General features: G+C 38.7%; 1 protein-coding gene across 3 annotated transcripts in view; it reads left to right on the top strand.

The window, feature by feature from the left end:
• The first annotated feature begins 67 nt into the window (after positions 1-67).
• Positions 68-17,944, top strand: part of APLF (aprataxin and PNKP like factor) — a 68,420-nt gene continuing 50,543 nt past the window's right edge. The window contains exons 1-2 of one of the 3 annotated variants that reach the window (XR_010384166.1): positions 68-364; positions 13,343-13,414. Coding sequence is in view for 2 of the 3 variants with exons in the window: in XM_031467176.2 (XP_031323036.2) it covers positions 269-364; positions 13,343-13,414 (168 nt within the window). In the remaining variant the exon portion in view is untranslated. The remainder of the gene's footprint in view (positions 365-13,342; positions 13,415-17,944) is intronic. The other 2 variants (XM_031467176.2, XM_010979904.3) reach the window with 2 other exon arrangements.

The raw sequence follows: 17,944 nt of genomic DNA, 5'->3' as shown, positions 1-17,944 counted from the left end.
GGGTGTTTAACCGGGGCTTTTAAACAATAGTTTGGAGGCGGCGTGAAGTAGGAACCCCCGAGTGCGTCACTGGTCCGGGTGGAGGGGCGGGACTCGGTACCCAGCGCGGGGGCACGAGCTGCTCGCGGACGGGACACACCAGGGCGCAGGCTTTGTTCCCTCTCCCCCTGTGTTTTCCCGGGGCCTGCGTAGGCCCCTCGGCTGTCCATGGAAGGCGGAAGCGGCTGCGGGGTCTGTCTCCTTGCGAAGGGGTCTCATTCTCGCCGCCATGTCCGGGGGCTTCGAGCTGCAGCCGCAGGACGGCGGCCCCCGGGTGGCCCTGGTGCCTGGGGAGACGGTGATCGGCCGCGGGCCGCTGCTGGGAGTAAGTGTGGCAGGGCTTGGCCGGCCCCGGAGGCCCGACTCCGGGTCCTCGCCCTATTCCCCATCACGCCCGCCCCGCCAGTGTGGATTTTAGAAGTTTGGGGGGGTAGCACTTTTTTTTCAGCTACTTTTCATCAACTCGCAGACATTTCCTTCTGTGGCCTTTGGAAAGCACTGACTTGGGTTACCATCGTAATCTGGTCCACGGGTCGGCCAACTGTGGCTCTGGGTCCAAATCCAGCTGTTTTTTTATGGCCCCCACATACTAAGAATGGTTCTCAAATTTTAAAATGTAAAATGTAAACAAATTTAAAACAAAACCTGTATTAGTCTTTCAGGGAGAATAATTGCACTAAGGATAGTGCTTCTTGGCTTGATAAGCCAACAATGTTTACAGTACTATTTGTCCCTTTACAGGAAAAGTTTGCCAACCTGTGATCTTAGCTTTTCTAGAAGAATTTCTCTTAAGCTTTTGGCCTCTTTTTGAGCTGCGTGGGCCTGACTTTTACTGTACTAGCCTTTTTCAGTAATATCAATGGCTAACCCTTGTGTAGTGTGTAGTGCTCCAGGCAGTGATCTCAGGACTTCACCTGTTAACCAATTTCTTCAATCCTTTCAAAACCCTTTGAGTTAGGTGCTCTTGTCCTCATTTTTCAGATGAGAAAATTGAGCTATAGATTGGGTTTTTAAAGGGCACGCAGAAGCTTTTGGACATAGAGTGCCACGAGGCTCTGTTTCTTTGGGATGTTGAGGAGTTAGAGAACTTGCGTGCTATCTTCTGGAATTTTGTAGGTCTCTCCCAAAATGCATATATATTGTTTTCTTAACGTTCAGCATATCTTGTTTAGTGCCCACTTTGTGCAGCAGGTTGTGCAGACCCTAGCACTGTGGGGCAGACAGATGGAAGAGGCTTGGGTCTCCCTTGCCCTCTGGTTTTCTCTTGAACTGTCCCGCCAAACCTGTGTCAGGGAGCTAATACCACGGAGGAAGGAGTGTGGACTGTTACCCTGGTTAACCGCTAGTGCCTAAATGGATTCATTGCTGTTAGTCTTAGGATCCTTCTCCAGGCAGGAAAAGGAGGACTGATGGTTTGAGGTTGTGAAGGGGAAGTCAGTTCTAAAGGGGGATGTGTGTGTACATATATGTGTTAAGGTTACCAAGAAAGTTTGCTGTTTTTTGGTTTTTTTTACTGGACAAATAGTTACTTAAATGTTTAAATAACATTGTTTTCTCCATAGTTTATTAACCTATACAGACTTCTGAAGGAACTGCCTGGGAGTTTCCCTTCCTCCCTCTTCTTCCCTCCTCTTCCTTCCTTCTTTTCCTTCCTTCCTCCCCCCCCCCCCCATTTCTCTGTCTGTCTGTATCTGAATTAAAAACTTAGTGGAGATTCATCTAGAATCTTATGTCTGGTGACTGATGAATTTTGGTTTCCAAAACAAAGTGTATCACCAACAGAGTGTGCTGTGCATGGTTTGAATGGTGGATGAATTTTAGGCTTATGTTTTAACAGGTTGCAAACCCCCTCATTACTTGCTGCTTGATCTTCGTGTTATTGGCCTGCTAATGTGTGACAAGCCTGTTTGGTTTCTGTTTTTAAAAATGGTAACGGGTCAGGATTTTGCTTTTCCTTTTTGAATAGTCATTCAGTGATGAGACTCTGGCTAGGTTTGGCAGATACGAGAAGTGGTTTTGAATGTGTTGAAGGAAAACTTTGAAGAATCAGCAAACCACCTTGGGTTTTTTTAAGATTTTGGAGCTGACAGGTGTTTCTTCTCTGCCGTAGTTTAAACTCTACATGAGCGCTGCTGCTGCTTCAAACAACAGCAATTCCAGTGAGGGTTTTTCTTTCTTTCTCTCTCTCTCTTTTTTTTTTTTTTTTTTTGTAGTGTGAGAGCAAAGACTTAGTTCTGAGTGGGAAAACTCTAGTAGTTCATTGTAAATTTCATATCCATCTAAAGTGATTTATAATAATAAGGATGATTTTTGAACATAACAAGCTGTGTCTTTTGGAGACAAGTTTCACAAAGCTTCATGGTCACACAAGCATAAAGGTTTATAATTCCAACGTGTAAAACATTCTTTGTGGTAAAACAGTCTGACAGTGAGGATATCTTCATGTCATTACACTGGCAGGAAAACCCTTATGGATGACCGTTGTAGGTTACAGAGCACAGGGAAATTTCATTTCCTTGTGCTGTTTGAGTTCGCGTGAATCAGCGAAACCAAGGTGTTTGTTTTCTGAGTTGTACTTGTCTCATGATCACCAATTAAAGGTTTTACAGCAGGATGCATTATCCTGGGTGAAAACAGCCAATCCCCAAAGTTACATATATGATTTCACTTACCTATTATTAAAATGACAAAATTATAAACATAGAGAGCAGATTAGGGATTGCCAGGGGTTCAGGAGGTGAAGGGAGCAGGAGGGAATCTGGTATGGCTGTAAAACAGCAGTGAGGGATTTGCTTTGTGTCTTGAGTACATCAGTATCAGTATACGGTTGTGACACTGCTGTAGTTTTGCAGGATGTTACCGCTGGGGGAAACAGTAAATGGTACAAGAGCTCTTTCTGTAACATATCTTTTAACCACAAATCTACAACTATCTTAAGTAAAAAATTTAGTTAAGAAAAAGGTTTTACAGCATCTCAACAGCATACCATTAGGCCCAATTATTTGCTTTAATGGTTTTTCTTTAATTAAATCTGATTGTACTCTTAGATGAAAACTACTCTTTCTGATTTCAAATTTTCCTTATTCTGTTTTGATAACAGGGATAATAGGACACATTTCTTTATGATCAGGCTTCTTTCTGAGGGTCTAGGATAGCACCAGGTGTCCAGTGAGATTTCTAACGGCAGATGTGATTGAATCTACTGCTTTAGTTAAACAGAGAGGAGGCCCCCAGTCGGGGATGGGGGTAGTCCTGGGCTCTGGTGTAGACCCTTCACCTGGCTTCAGTTCACACATCTAAGACTGCTGGGTGTCCCACTAAGTGTATATGATGTAACCCCGCCCCCACCCCTCCGGGTTACGGGCCTGGTAACCGTGCCCTGTTCCTGCTTGTTGCCAGAGGCCACCGGCTATCCTGGAATGCTAGGCCTACCTAGGCTGGCAAGGTTTGTCCCTAGGGTTATGCCAAACACTCCCAGCTGCTGGGTTTTTAACCCCTCCTTCGAGCCTAGTACAATGCCTGGCACATAATAGGCCTTCAACACATGATCTCTTTCTGATCTGCGTCTCAGCCTCACTCATAAAGCGCCTACCTGAAACTTAGATGTGAAAAGGATAGCGTAGAGTTTGGAAGTGAATATAAATATTAAGAGGCAGGGCTACCTGCTACAGCTTAAGGAGCAGCATTTGTGATGGATTGTCTTAACAGTTTTCCTATTTTGTTGACTAGTAAATTCAGAAAGTAGTTAATGGTAACTTATGATGAAAAAGAATACTGTAACCTCTGATCTTTAAAAGGTCACGTGAGAAGTTTTGTTTCCATACCATGAGCCAAACAGAAGGATGTGACGTGGTACAGAGAGGTGGAGGAAGGAACCCACCATTCAGATGAAGGGTCGGATGGCTTCGTGACCTCAGGGACATACGGCGCTGACTTTGAAGTGTTTGGACAGTTAGAATTTTAGTGGGTGGGGGACGGGGGGTGGCACGGGGAGGGCCCGTCAGGCTAAATGAATGTGTACTTTAAGGCTCCAAGATTAGAAAGTGTGTGGCATATTGGATGATTGGTCAAGTGCTGAGTAGACTTGAGGGATGATCGTATTAAATCAGTGATTCTGTTAAACTTTTACAGACGTTGCTTTCACATTATGGACCAGTTTGTTTTCTTTCTTGCTTTTTTTCTTTCTTTCTTTTCTTCCATTCTTTCTTTTCTTCCTTGCTTCCTTTCCTCCTTTCTGTTTCTTTCCTCCTTTCTTTCTGTTTCTTTCTTTTTTCCTTCCTTCCTTCCTTGGCTTTATTTTACTAGGTTTACAGCAGAATGGAGCAGAAAATACAGAGTTCCCATGTACCCTCTGCCCCCTCCCCTCTCAGCCTCCCCCACGTCAACATCTGGTACCACAGCAGTATATCTGATGAACCTGTATTGAAGTGTCATTATCACCCGAAGCCCACAGTTTACAGTAGGGTTCACGCTTGGTGTACATTCTGCGGGTTTGGACAAATGTGTAATGACATGTATCCACCACTGTAGTCACAGAATAGTTTCACTGCCCTGAAAATCCTCTGTGCTCCTCTGTCTGTTCATCTTCCCTTCCCCTCCCAACCCCTGGCAACTACTGAACATTTTTACCATCTTTCTACCATAGTTTTACCTTTTCCAGAATATCATACAGTTGGAATCATGCCATGTGTATATGTAGACTTTTTAGATTGGCTTCTTTCACTTACTAATATGTATTCAAGTTTCTTCCATGGCTTTTCATGGCTTTTTTAGTGGTGAGTAATGTTCCATTGTCTGGATGTTCCACAGTTATCTGCCTACTGAAGGGTATCTAGGTTACTTCCACATTTTGGCAATTATGAATAAAGCTGTTATAAACATCTGTGTGCAAGTTTTTGTGTGAACATCAGCTTTCAGTTCTTTTGGGTAAATATTAGTGCAGTTGCTGGATAGTATGGTGGGAGTGTGTTTAGTTTTGACAGAAGCTGCCAACTCTTTTCCAAAGCAGCTGTACCATTGTGCATTCCCACCATCAGTGGGTGAGAGTTCCTTTTGTTCCACATCCTTGTCAGCATTTGGATTTTGGCCATTCTAATAGGTGTGCAGTGAGTTATTTTTCATACATACTTATTTATTTCAAAATCAACATCTCCAAATTATCGTCTCCCACGTGCTACTCAGTGTTAATACGCCATCTTCTCACATGCCTCCAGACCTCTGTCTCAGCTCCCTTCTCTGGTAATAAGATTCTGTAGGTAATTTCGGAGTATCTGTATTTTTAAAACCTCTAAATATAGTTCTGTTTAGAAACCAGATTTGGCATGGAATAGGTCTTTGAGAAACGTTTGCCAAACTGAACCAAATAAGTACTTAGAAACCTCAATTTACCAAAGTCCCAAGTGGGGATTTAGACCCAGTTTTATCTTACTAAGCTGTGCTTCTGTTGTTACTCACTGTGTTGCCTCTATCATAATAATTATGGAGATGATGATCACATTTGTACCGCATTCACTGTGTAAGCAGGACCGCAGTCCAGACAGGTTGAGTTGAAATTTCATTGGAAACAAGTCAGCACAAAATTCGATCATATTGCCTAACAATTCAGCCACATTGAATTAGGAGCTCAGAAAGCATCAGATCTTACTTTGAAAAGTTTAAATGATCCATATTTATCAGTATTATGGATTACACAGGCGCTTGTGAGGTAGCCTGAAACCCGAACTGCTATTTACACGGTTTCTCATACGTGAAAGTCAGTTCACAAGTTTCAAAGGCCGTGTCCAGTATATTAGTAACCTTTGAAAGAGAGATTATTCATGAGCTGGAGTCTGCCCTGAGAGCCTCTGGCCAAACTCGAGTCCATTTCCTTAGACGTGTCGTTTCTGAATATCAGAAGTTGGACCTTGGTGCGTTCCACGTGCAGTGATGTCAAACACCTTGTGCCAGTCAGCTTGGCTCTTTAAATTAGATTCCCTTATCACCTCACGTTACAGCCATCTCAGCGTTGACAGCTGGACCCTGGAGTGGATGCTGGACCCGATACTGAGAAACACCTTAGATAAGAAAATTTTATCGTTTGTCAACTCTCTTCAATTTAGGTCTTCCTTTTAGATTTTAGTTACTTGCCACACCTACAAAATAAATTCTAGGAAAGAATTTTATGCCAATTATGCCTGAAGTAGTTTTCGTGTTTCTTTAGGCGTATGTATTATCTCATAATACAGGCTGAAATCCCATACCATTTTGATTTTCTGTTTTTCTCTACCATGGAAGTTTGACTTTGTTGTTGATAGAGCAAACCAGGCAATCTTGTGTGGAAGCACTGTAAATTATAAAGTATTGTACAAGGAAATTTTTTATCATCTTAGCCCTTGGTTTGTTATGTAGTTTATACTAAGAAAAACAAACAAATTTTGCCTCTTCTCTATTCTTCCTTTTATAGGAATCAGGCTAAATGGGAACACTGAATTCATGAGATGTATTATATTCTGTCTATGATAATGAGAAATTTTTCTAGGAAAGCATTGGCAGAAAAATTAACTGATGTTGGTTTTTCATTCAGTGTTACATACGGGCAAAAATGAAATGAAAGGTACCGTTCTCTTCTGTTTCAGGGTCCAGTAGCTTTTCTGCTTTTACTTTTTTCAGGTTAATTTTTTTATTTTTAGAATTTTGGAAATATTAAACAAATAGGTCAGAGACCTTGATTCAAGACATCTAAGCATTTCTGCTGGTAGCATAAGAAAATCTTCATTTCGTTTGACTTCTATAAATGCCACAAATAAATATTTGGCAGACAAATCACAAACAGTTCTATTGTGTTTTCATGTCTTCTGCCACAAACTTCACATCTTAAATATGTACGTCATGATACACGAAATATCTAATTCAAAGCGAGAAGATCAGAGATAAGGGATCCACATTGTATCAGCACAAAAGTGGTACAGAAACAGAGAGCCCTGTCCCCAGTCAAGAAACAGTAGGAAGAATTTTTTCCATAGTATCTGAAGAAAAATTGCTGTCATTTTAGCTATTGCTAACAAAGACCAGAAGTGATTTCAGCATCGTTCTTCAGTCTGTGTGGCCTCCAGGATCTCTCTTCTAAGCTCCTGCTGTATGCTGTGCGGTTCTTTTAATATTAACTGTTCTTGAACGCTCAATTTTCTGTTTCCTGATAGTCCTTCTGTGACTGACCGAGCATAAGTGAATTTGCCATCAGTTGTCCAGTATTAATATAACCATTGCTCGAGTAATGTGTGCTGGTCATAAAAGCTTTGGCTGCACGGAACAGCAACATGACTGACAGCAGCTTAATCAAATTGATTTTTTTTTTTCCTCTAACAGAACCTCAGGGATAGTCAGTCCAGGACAGGGGTAACTACTCAAGACCTGGGCTTTCCTGTGTTCCTGTTCTCATAAGGTGGCCGCTGTATCTTGAAGTGTCGCATTTAAGCAGGAAAAAAAGGAGGAAGGTAGCGGGGAAAGGCGCATGCCAGTTGAACTTGTTCCTTTTTATCAGGAAGACTGTAATCTTCTCGGAAGCGCCACTGTGCTTTAAAATGTAGTTTTGTTGTTTTGCTGGGTATGGTGAGGCCTGCGGGCTGGGAGATGATCATTGAAAAGATAACTTATTACTCACAGTTTGCAGAAGAGAGCAGGACAGCCACACCAGGCCCTGTTGGTGGAAGGCAGAAGGCAGAGAGCTAGGGGACTGCAGGAAAGCCTTTATTGTGGTTTTCTTGGGAAGGAATGGACAAGGCAGGGGGCACAGGTGTAGGGGCCACCCCTAGTTTTCTGATCCAGGTAAAGCCCTGATGGGGTGTGGCTTTGGATGGGTCCCTTTGCGTGTGAAAGGTTCACTTGCAGGTGAGTCATTTCTTATCTGAGAATCTGGTAACCCTGGGAGGGGTGGTACTTCCCCAGTCAGCAAATTCTTAGATATCAAAACATCAGATACAGAAACTAGAAAAAGCCCTCGGTACACACCCTTTCGTATATCCTTGGCTGGAAATGTGCCTCAGTCACCCACAGCTAAGACGAATTCTGGGCTGGGTGTATTGTTACCCTTGAAAAATTGGAAATAATATTAGTCTGAAAGAAGAAATGAATAGATACTGATTAAGCAATTGGTAGCCTCTGGTACACAGTGTCATTTGTGAAGAATTAGCATCTGGAAGGGATAAGTGTAGTGTAAATCATGAATTACAAGTTCAAAACGCCTGCGGAGGCCAGGTATGCAATAAAGAGTGAAATGGGCTATGTGGAAGATTGTAGGGAGTGCTGGGGACTGTGGAGAAAAGGAGGGTACGGATACTCCTCAGAGTAACAGTTTAAAAAAGATACTGTGTGATTTATAGTGTGTTGACTACAGTTTGGGGTGCTTAGTCTAAATCAAAGACTTTTTTTTTTTTTAAAAGAAAAGCACATAACTAAACAGATGCTATTAAAAATTAAAAATTTCACTGGAATGGCTATAAATTGAATCACACTTCAATTATCGTATTTAGCAATCACGTACACTACATTTTCGATTTCCTGATGATGACTCTTTTAGTACCAACGAAAAATGTACCAACATTTTTGAAATTTTAGCTATTTTTCCTTCAGCTTTTTCTTCAAAAGATTTCAGACCTGCAGAAAAGTTGAAAGACTGTACAACGAACACCTATGTGCCCTTAACTTAGATCCATTAAGGGTTAACTTTTTGCCACATTTACTTTCTTTTTCTCTCTCTTTCTCTCTCCCCCTTTCTCCTGAACCTATTTGGAAGTACATTCATGCTTTGTGGTGCTTCTTCCCTATGTCAGCACACATCACCTAAAGACAAGACTATTTCTACATAAATTATGTGTGTAAACTGCATAAAATTATACCTGAGAAATTTATAATTGTGCATCAATTTTAGTATTTCATATTCAGTTTTACCCAACTTTTCAAATAATGCTCTTTTCAGCATTAAAAAATTTTAGAATCCAATCATATATTATCTTCAATCTAGAACTGTCTTCCATGGCATTAATGCTTTTAGGAGGCCCGGCCAGCTGTTTCATAGAATGGCCACAATTTCGATTTGTCTGGTGGTTTCCACATAATTAGATTCAGGTTAAACACTTTGGGCAAGAACATTCCCTTTATTAGTGACGTGAACTCAGCAGCAGGTCAGGAGGCGCAGCTCGCTCTTGGTTTGTCCTGTTGTTGGCGTTGTAAGTGTGATCTCTTGGGGAAAGTGGTGTCTCCTCCAGTGAAGGCACGTTCTCTTGTGAGTAATCTGTGGGTGATGCTCTGAGACTTCAAGAATATTCTGCTTCCCATCAAGCCTTCACCTGAAAATTAACATCCGTTGATCCTTTACCGAGTCCGTGATTACACTGGTAGTTACAAACTTGTCATTTACTGGCTCCATCATCTTCTTCTGTATTAGCTGTCATTCTTTTATAAAGAAAGGCCTTTCCTCCCAGCCCTAACCCCAGCCCCTTTCTGGAGTTCAGTATGAACTCGGATTCTTTGTGTATGGACTATTATATTCCATTATTATCATCATTCATGTTGATGCCCAAATTGTTTCCAGGTTTGCTGGACCTCTGAACTTCTCGATGTGAGATGCATTTGCAGCATTTCCCACTCTGTGGTTTCCGCTCCCTCTCTTCTCTCTTCCTCCCAATTGCCACCTGACTTCTGTTCCAGCATAGGTCCCGAAGCTTTATCTGCATTTCCCCTCTTCTGTATAAACTAAAGTTAGTGGTAATCTATCTCCTAGTTGTGCTTTAGATGTGAAATATAGGTGGCTTTATTTGCCCTCTTTGTTGATCTCTAATTTTTTGGAGGCTATGTGGTGTGATTAGGGTTAAATGGCTACAGTTATTCACTGGGACACTGGAATTCCTCTATTTTAACTATTTTTATGACTTCCTAAGAAGTGAAGTGCCTGACTTTCAAATGAAGTTTTCATTTAAACCTGGTGACTCTCATATGATCCAGCAATCCGAATCCTCGGCATATATGCGGAGGAAACTCTAATTTGAAAAGATACATGCTCCCAGTATTCACAGCAGCACTATTTACAATAACCAAGACATAGAAGCAACCTCAATGTCCACTGACAGGTGACTGGATAAATAAGATGTGATATATATATCGTTGTATATATGTGTGTGTATACATACACACACACACATACACACACACAATGGAAAACTACTCAGCCATAAAAAAGAATGAAATAATGCCATTTGTAGTAACATGGATGGACCTAGAGATTATCATACTAAGTGAAGTCAGCCAGAAAGAGAAAGAAAAATACCATGTGATATCACTTATATGTGGAATCTAAAAAAAAAAAAAATGACACAAATGAACTTATCTACAAAATAGAAACAGACTCACAGACATAGAAAACAAACTTCTGGCTACCGGGAGGAGAGGGAGAGGGGAGGGGTAAATTGGGAGTTGGTAATTAGTAAGTTAACTCAGGTAGGCCTGCAGTACCTTTGGAGGGATGTTATGCCCTTCATTCTCCTCCCAGTAGCCTCTAGCCTGTGTACTTCTTTGAGTCCTTAAGTTGCGTTGCGTTGCTTTGCTGTGGCCTTCCTCCACTTGCAGAGCAACATCATTGTCGGTGCCCTGCCTACTAAACCCTACGCACTTTATTGTCTGCTGTGAGCAGAGAGCTGGGAATTCAGATAACTCATCTTGCTAGACTTGGGTGTGACATGAGAGTAAACAGGACCACATGAAAGCCTGAAGTCCTCTTAGAACTACTTTATTTATAGCTTGAGTTTTCTCAGAGTGTCTACTGGCTTATTAAATCAGTCAGTGTTTTTAGGATGTTCTAAAGCTGATACAATAGCTGATGGTAAATCATCTAAAAAACGATGTTTTGCATAATGATAGTGAGGGAGGCAGTACAGTTAAGAGCGAAGATGTCTCTAGAATCACGTTCGTTGGGTTCCAATCCTAGTCCTGCTGCTTTTTGGTTTTCTCACTTGAAGTAGTTGCTTAACCTCTCTGCACTTCCATTTCTCACCTGCAAAATGAAGCTAGTAGTGTCTCCCACAGAGTTTGTGAAGATTAAAAAAGATATATGTGATAAATATAGAACAGTGCCTTGGTCTTCATAAATAATTGCTATTACAGTTAGTATATTAATAAGAACGTATGGTTATTTACTCTGGGCAGGAAGCAGTGATCACTTTTTCGTAAAGTGGATCATTCGATCTTCTACGATCTGTTTGTGATCTTATCACCCCTGCCACCCATCCTGAAATTAAAATAAGTTTTAATGATAATTTGTTAAACCTTTAATCTTTCCATTGAAAAAGCACAAATTATTATTGTGCAGCTTACTCATTATATAGAGGAATGGTTTAAAAAGGACAGTTACAGTTAAATGTCTGAGTGCTGTTAATTTCAAAGACTCTTTAAAACACTTTTGGGTAGTTTAGAAATGCATAGTTTGTGATGAAATTACACTGTTGTAGAAACATGTGTCCACTGGAGGTCACCCTGCACTTTTATATCATTGCTTCCTGCAAAAATATGGCTTGAAAAAGAAAGAAACCCAAGCTGGACTATTACGAGAGCCATCATTATATGTCATGGTTTTATGTTTGACAATTTGTTACTCCATTGGTTAGGAAATCAATTTGTATTGTTGAAGTTAACAATGAGATATTATTACCCACGTTATAAATAGAAGCTTCTTACCCCCTGCCACAGAGCGATTTGCAATTCTTGAAACTACTTCTGAATGATTACCTGTAGGTGGAGAGTAATATATGCAACATTTCTCATGTATTTATTTTTGTTAATAAGTATGGATTTGGAGCACTGCCTACCCAAAGAGTCATCTGCACATGCAACTTAAATTCTCTGGACTTTCAACTTCCGGATGTGTAGGATGTGAATAATAGCTCTGACAGTATTATGGTGATGCTCGACATTTAAGTGCAAGTTCTATGCAAATGATAAAATCTATGTGAATCGTAAAGTGCATTATCAGATAACTGCTGTTTTGGGCCCATTAAGGCACATTACTGGAAAAATATAGGAACCTCCAAATTTCTGTCTTCTCTTTTCTGATAGAATAGGTTCCTAGTTGTATTTCATTTTTTGAAATATCCATTGTGGCCAGTAGTGGGTATATTTAAAATAGGTTACCTTTAAGATACTTTATTTTAGAAAATGTTCTAAAAGTTAACTATAGCTGTGTGAAATATTCACGTATGTGGAATTTATTCCCCTGGGATGCTTGATGTTACTATTTTTATATAGTCACAGCCTTAAGTGTGGAATTGCTGTCTGGTTAAAAAAATGAGTACTGATTCCTGTAAGTTTCATATTTTTGTAAGGTTTTGCTGAACTAATGGGTTTAATTGAATTTAGGCATTGCTATAGTCTGCTTTTACTGATAATTTTGGTCCTGATGTGGATAAGGTCAGAGATGAAGTGATAGATATTCAGGTGACCAAGAGATAAGCCAGATAATTGTGGTGTTAAGTAAAGCTGGTGATTAAAATGTTTTCATTACATATCAGCCACAAATTACAACAGTGATCTTAAGTATTGTGTTAATAGCTGTGCAGGGAAGGCTTGATTGGCAGTTTCAACATTTATAAAGTGTAAGCAATTGTTAAACTTTGCTCTGCAGAAGTGATTGTGGGCGTTAAGTAGAACACTTGGCTCAGAACAGGAAGCAAATAAATATTAAAAAAATTTCTTCACTGTCAGTGCTTGGTGTTCACTGCTCCCCCCTCCTGCCTTGCTGTGCTCTCTGCTGCTGATGGCCCTCAGCTCAAATGCAGGTCTGCCTGACCTGGGTCTGCCTGACCCCAAAGCTGGTAGTCATTCCTCTCCCATTTACCAGACTGCTGCTTTTTAAGACCTCTTGTCATTGTAACAAATTTATATTTCCTGTGTTTGAAATGTTTACTGATAAGTACATATTTATATAGTTTTTTTTTTTCAGATTTTATGAATTTTATTGATAAGCATCCCCACTAAATGTCTGTCTTGAATGGAAACTATCAAGAAAGGTTCTGGGATCTGTTAGATTCCAAGCTTGAGTCACTGTTCTGCCATTTATTCTTCTGTGACTTTGGGCAGGTCCCTTAATCTCTGAGTTGTCTCATTATTTGTTTGGTGAGGACAGTCATTTCAATATACAGTTGTTGAATGAATCATAGATTTCATATCTAGTCTACTTATTTCAGAAACATTGCTGTGTTTTTTGTTGTTGTTACTGTCATTGTTCTTATTTTTTAGGGAAGTGGCTGTGTTTGAAATTTTTACTTTTTTCCCCCTGTAGATAACAGACAAGAGAGTGTCCAGAAGACATGCCATTCTTGAGGTGGTGGGTGGTCAGCTTCGAATCAAACCGGTAAATATGTTATTAATAATTTACTTTAACTCTTTCTTTCTCACCTGATTGGAGCTCCTGATTAGAGGGGCTTATTTTAAAGATTATGGAAACAGGGAATTAATTTCAGGGTATATTTTTCTTATTGCCAAAAGATAATTGGGAGTTAAAGGTCTAACCTATTTAAACCACCACCTTTTTTCCCCCATAGGGTGGTGCTACATTTATATGCTTAGAGTTTTCATCAAAGGTGACTACCAGTTCATGTACACATTATGATTTTGTTTATGAGTGCTTATTACAAGTAAGATTCTGTAAGAAAGTCCGTAACTGTAATGATTGGGTTTTAGGCGGTGGGGTAGCAACCAGAGTCACTTAAATATTATAGGTTTACTTTAATAGATTTCTATGCCTAGAGTATTTTCCAAATTGGCTTATTAATAAAAATACTAATTGGAGTTGTGTCTATACTTGGATGAAAAATATTCAGATGTATTTGGAACTTCTCTGACTATTTAAAAGAGTGTTGATAATATAAAGTAAGTATTCTCAAAGGTGATTTTGTTAGTGGAAAATTCTCTCTTTGAGTTAAACTTTATCCATTATGAAGTGGGTCAGATTTCTGAATGGGAGTTTAACAATGTTCAATCAAAGAAGACACCTTTTAGAAAACATTCTTTACCTTTTCTTGGTCTTTCATTAGACTGTACTTATGTACAGTCAACAGGTGACTTTTGAGCACCAAACTGTGGTAGATGCGAAATTAAAAGAGCAATTCTAGAAATTAGAGCAAAAACTCCTCATTAGATTATAGATATAAAACTAAAATTTGGGATGATAAAGTTTATTTATATAAATTATACTTTTGTTTATATTTTTAAAAATATTACTTAATATACACATGGGAAAAATGTAAACATTTTTACCCTATTCTTGGTATCATTATTATTATTTTATATTTTTTTTATTGAAGTATCATCAGCTTACAATGTTGTGTCATTGGTACCATTATTTCTGACATCTTAGAATGTCTAATTCTGCATAGGCAGCAAGTTGTTGAATGAGAATTAGAACTCAGATTCTTTTTTTCATCATATTTTCCAGGTTAGGATTCTTTGGCCATTTGGTGTTCTCTTCTTTTAAAAAGTTCTTGAAATTCAGACTAATCGTTGCTTTATCTTTGTAGGAAGTTTTAGTGCTTTCAGTTGAATAGACTTTCAGAACTGAAAGCAATCTTAAGTTCAAGCTTAAATATGTGGGGATCTGATTTGGACCAGGGCTGGCATTACCTGTCAGTGGAGAAGAGGACTTTTTTATCAGTAAACTGTACTAGGACAGTTTGTTGTTCGGGCAGGAAAAAAAAAAATTAGACCCCCTACCTCACACCATACTCAAAAGTCAATTCCAGGTAGATTAAATGTGAAAATCAAAACTATAAAATTTAGGAAAAAACCTTTATGACCTTAGAGTAGGGAAAGGTTTTTAATTAAGATATAGAAAGCAGAAACTGTAAAAGAAAAGATTGGAAAACAGCCAGTTACAACTGTATGACCCAGGAATCCTGCTCCTGAGCATATATCCAGAAGGAACCCTACTTCAGGATGACACCTGCACCCCAATGTTCATAGCAGCACTATTTACAATAGCCAAGACATAGGGACAGCCTAAATATCCATCAATGGATGACTGGATAAAGAAGATGTGATATATTTATACAATGGAATACTACTCAGCCATAAGAACCGACAACATAACGCCATTTGCAGCAACATGGATGCTCCTGGAGAATGTCATTCTAAGTGAAGTAAGCCAGAAAGAGGAAGAAAAATACCATATGAGATCGCTCATGTGTGGAATCTAAACAAAAACAAAAACAAACAAAGCATAAACACAAAACAGAAACAGATTCACAGACATAGAATAGAAACTTGTGGTTGCCAAGGGGGCAGAGGGTGGGAAGGGATAGACAGGATTTCAAAATTGTAGAACAGGTAAACAAGATTATACCGTATAGCACAGGGAAATATATACAGGATCTTATGGTAGCTCACAGAGAAAAAAATGTGACAATGAGTATATATATATATGTTCATGTATAACTGAAAAATTGTGCTCTATGCTGGAATTTGACACAACATTGTAAAATGATTATAAATCAATAAAAAACCAGCCAGTTACATTGAAATTAAGAACCGTTGCTTGTCAAAAGACAGTCTAATGAAAATGAAAAGTACAATAGGGAGAAGATATTTAAAACACAATTAACTGACAAAGGAATGATACTCAAAGTTCATAGCAAATGCCTTCAATCAGTGAGAAAAAGATAATCCAGTAGAAAAATGGGCTGAAGACATTAGTGGCACATCGCAGAAGTGGAAACCCGTGGTTACTAAACATGAAAAGCAGATTCTCAGCCTCCTTATTAAATGGAGAAATAAATGAAACCACAGTGAGATATCATTCCACACTCAACAGATGAGCAAAAATGGAAAGTCTAACAACTTCAAGTGTTGGTGAGGATATAGCACAAGTGGAGTATTATAAACTATGGGTGAGAGTTTAAATGGCACAGCCACTCTGGAAAATAGTGTGACGTTAGTTCCTAAAGATGAAGGCTCGTATTCCATCCAAGTCAGACCTCACACACACACAGGTACCAACAGCTGTGTACAAGAGCCTGGAGAGCAGAATTGTTTATGTGACGGCAAAACACTGGAAGCAAGGTAAATTTCCATCAACGGTGAAATTGATAAATGTACTGGGATATATTCATTTAATGAAATGTAGTACAACAGTGAGGATACATTACAGTGAAAGCTGAAAAAACATGGTTTGAAATCAGGAACATAGCACTGAATGATGAGAGCAAGCATTGGAAGAATATATATAGTATGGCTCCATTTTTATAAGATTACAAATCCTACGAAATAAACAATATATTCAAGATCATAAACATAGGTGGTAAAACCATAAAGAAAATCAAAGAAGTAATTAAACACAAAAATCAGAATAATTACGTCTGAGGGAACTGAGAAGAGAATGGATAGGAAAAGACACAGGGAGCATCAAAACTAATGGTAATATTCTTAAACTGGGTGGTGAACCTGCGCATAATATCTTACATGTATTATGTCTCTAAAACATTATTATGGAACACTCACATCATGAAAAAGATGTAAAGACTAGTACGATGTACTGCAGTTATTTCTGTAATTCCGAACGACCAAACACTGTGAGACACGAAAAAGTTTATTTTAAAAAGGAAATGTGCAGCTCTAGTACTAGAATTTGATTGTTCTTCTAGAAAAATATGTAATTGGGTTTTGAATTTTATTCCAAGAATTATTATATTCGCATTATATTAGTTGAAGGAAAGCTGCTTCTTGGACTTAGTGATATATGTGTAAATTCTCTGCTTTATATAATGCTTGGTCTCTTGTTTATATCAATATAGTTTCAATAAAATGTCTGTCCCCTTGAAATAGACTTATTTATTTAGTCAACTACTTCTTGTAGCTGTGCCTTCCAGGTGCAATTTAGAGAAATTTAGAGAGATTCTCAAACTACCTTTGTTAATAGAAGTGTAAGATCAGAAATTATGAGTATGGAGAAAAAAAAAAAAAGAATGGGCCTGGGAAAAACCACAGATACAAAAAGCAGAATGGTGGTTGCCAGAGGGAAGGATTTTGGGGGCTGGGCAAAATGGGAAAGGGGCGGGTCAAGAGGTATTAACATCCAGTTACAAAATAAATAAATCATGGGGATGTAATGTCCAGCATGATGACTACAGTCAGTAATATCATACAACAGACTTGAAAGTTGCCAAGAGAGTAAATCCTGAAAGTTAACGTTGTATGGTGATGGTCATTAGACTTACTGTGGTGATCATTTCAAGGTGTATATAAATATTGAATCATTCTGTTGTACACCTGAGACCAATATAAAATTATATGTCAATTATACCTCAATAAAAAAAAATTTAAGTAAAATAAAAAAAATAATGAGTACGAGATGGACAAATGACGTCTAGGTTATTCATTTTATTTATAATGTACGATAAATATCATTTATTCCCTATTCCCTAGTCAATCAGAAATTATTTGATCCCTTAGCTAAAGCAAGCTATATATACAATTGTAATAAAGTGTTGAGACAGAAGCTTTAGTTTAAAAAGCTATGTAAAATTATATAAATGAATATAGCAAATATTTTGTTACAGTGATCCCTTCTGTATGCTGCATACTTTGTTTAAGTGATTAGATATTTTTCTTGTTTCCCTCAAATTAGGGATCCAACCAAATAAAAAAGTAGCTTTGACAATGATAGATGAATGCAATTAGGGCAGTAACTAATTTGTATTTTTAAATTGGATGAATTTGTCTTTCTTCCTTCTGATATTTCCCTTTAGAAAAGGCTCTGGCTCTTACCAGTTCTTGGAAATAGTGCATGAGCAGATAATGTTAGCTCACAAGGAGATGATGTTAGCTTTTTTATGTGTCATTTAAATTTAATCTACAGTCTGGTATCAGCAGGGAGAAAATGCATTATAAA

The sequence above is a fragment of the Camelus dromedarius genome, chromosome 15 (assembly GCF_036321535.1).
Source record: "Camelus dromedarius isolate mCamDro1 chromosome 15, mCamDro1.pat, whole genome shotgun sequence".
Lineage (NCBI taxonomy): Eukaryota > Metazoa > Chordata > Mammalia > Artiodactyla > Camelidae > Camelus > Camelus dromedarius.
This window is presented reverse-complemented; position numbering and strand designations above follow the sequence as displayed.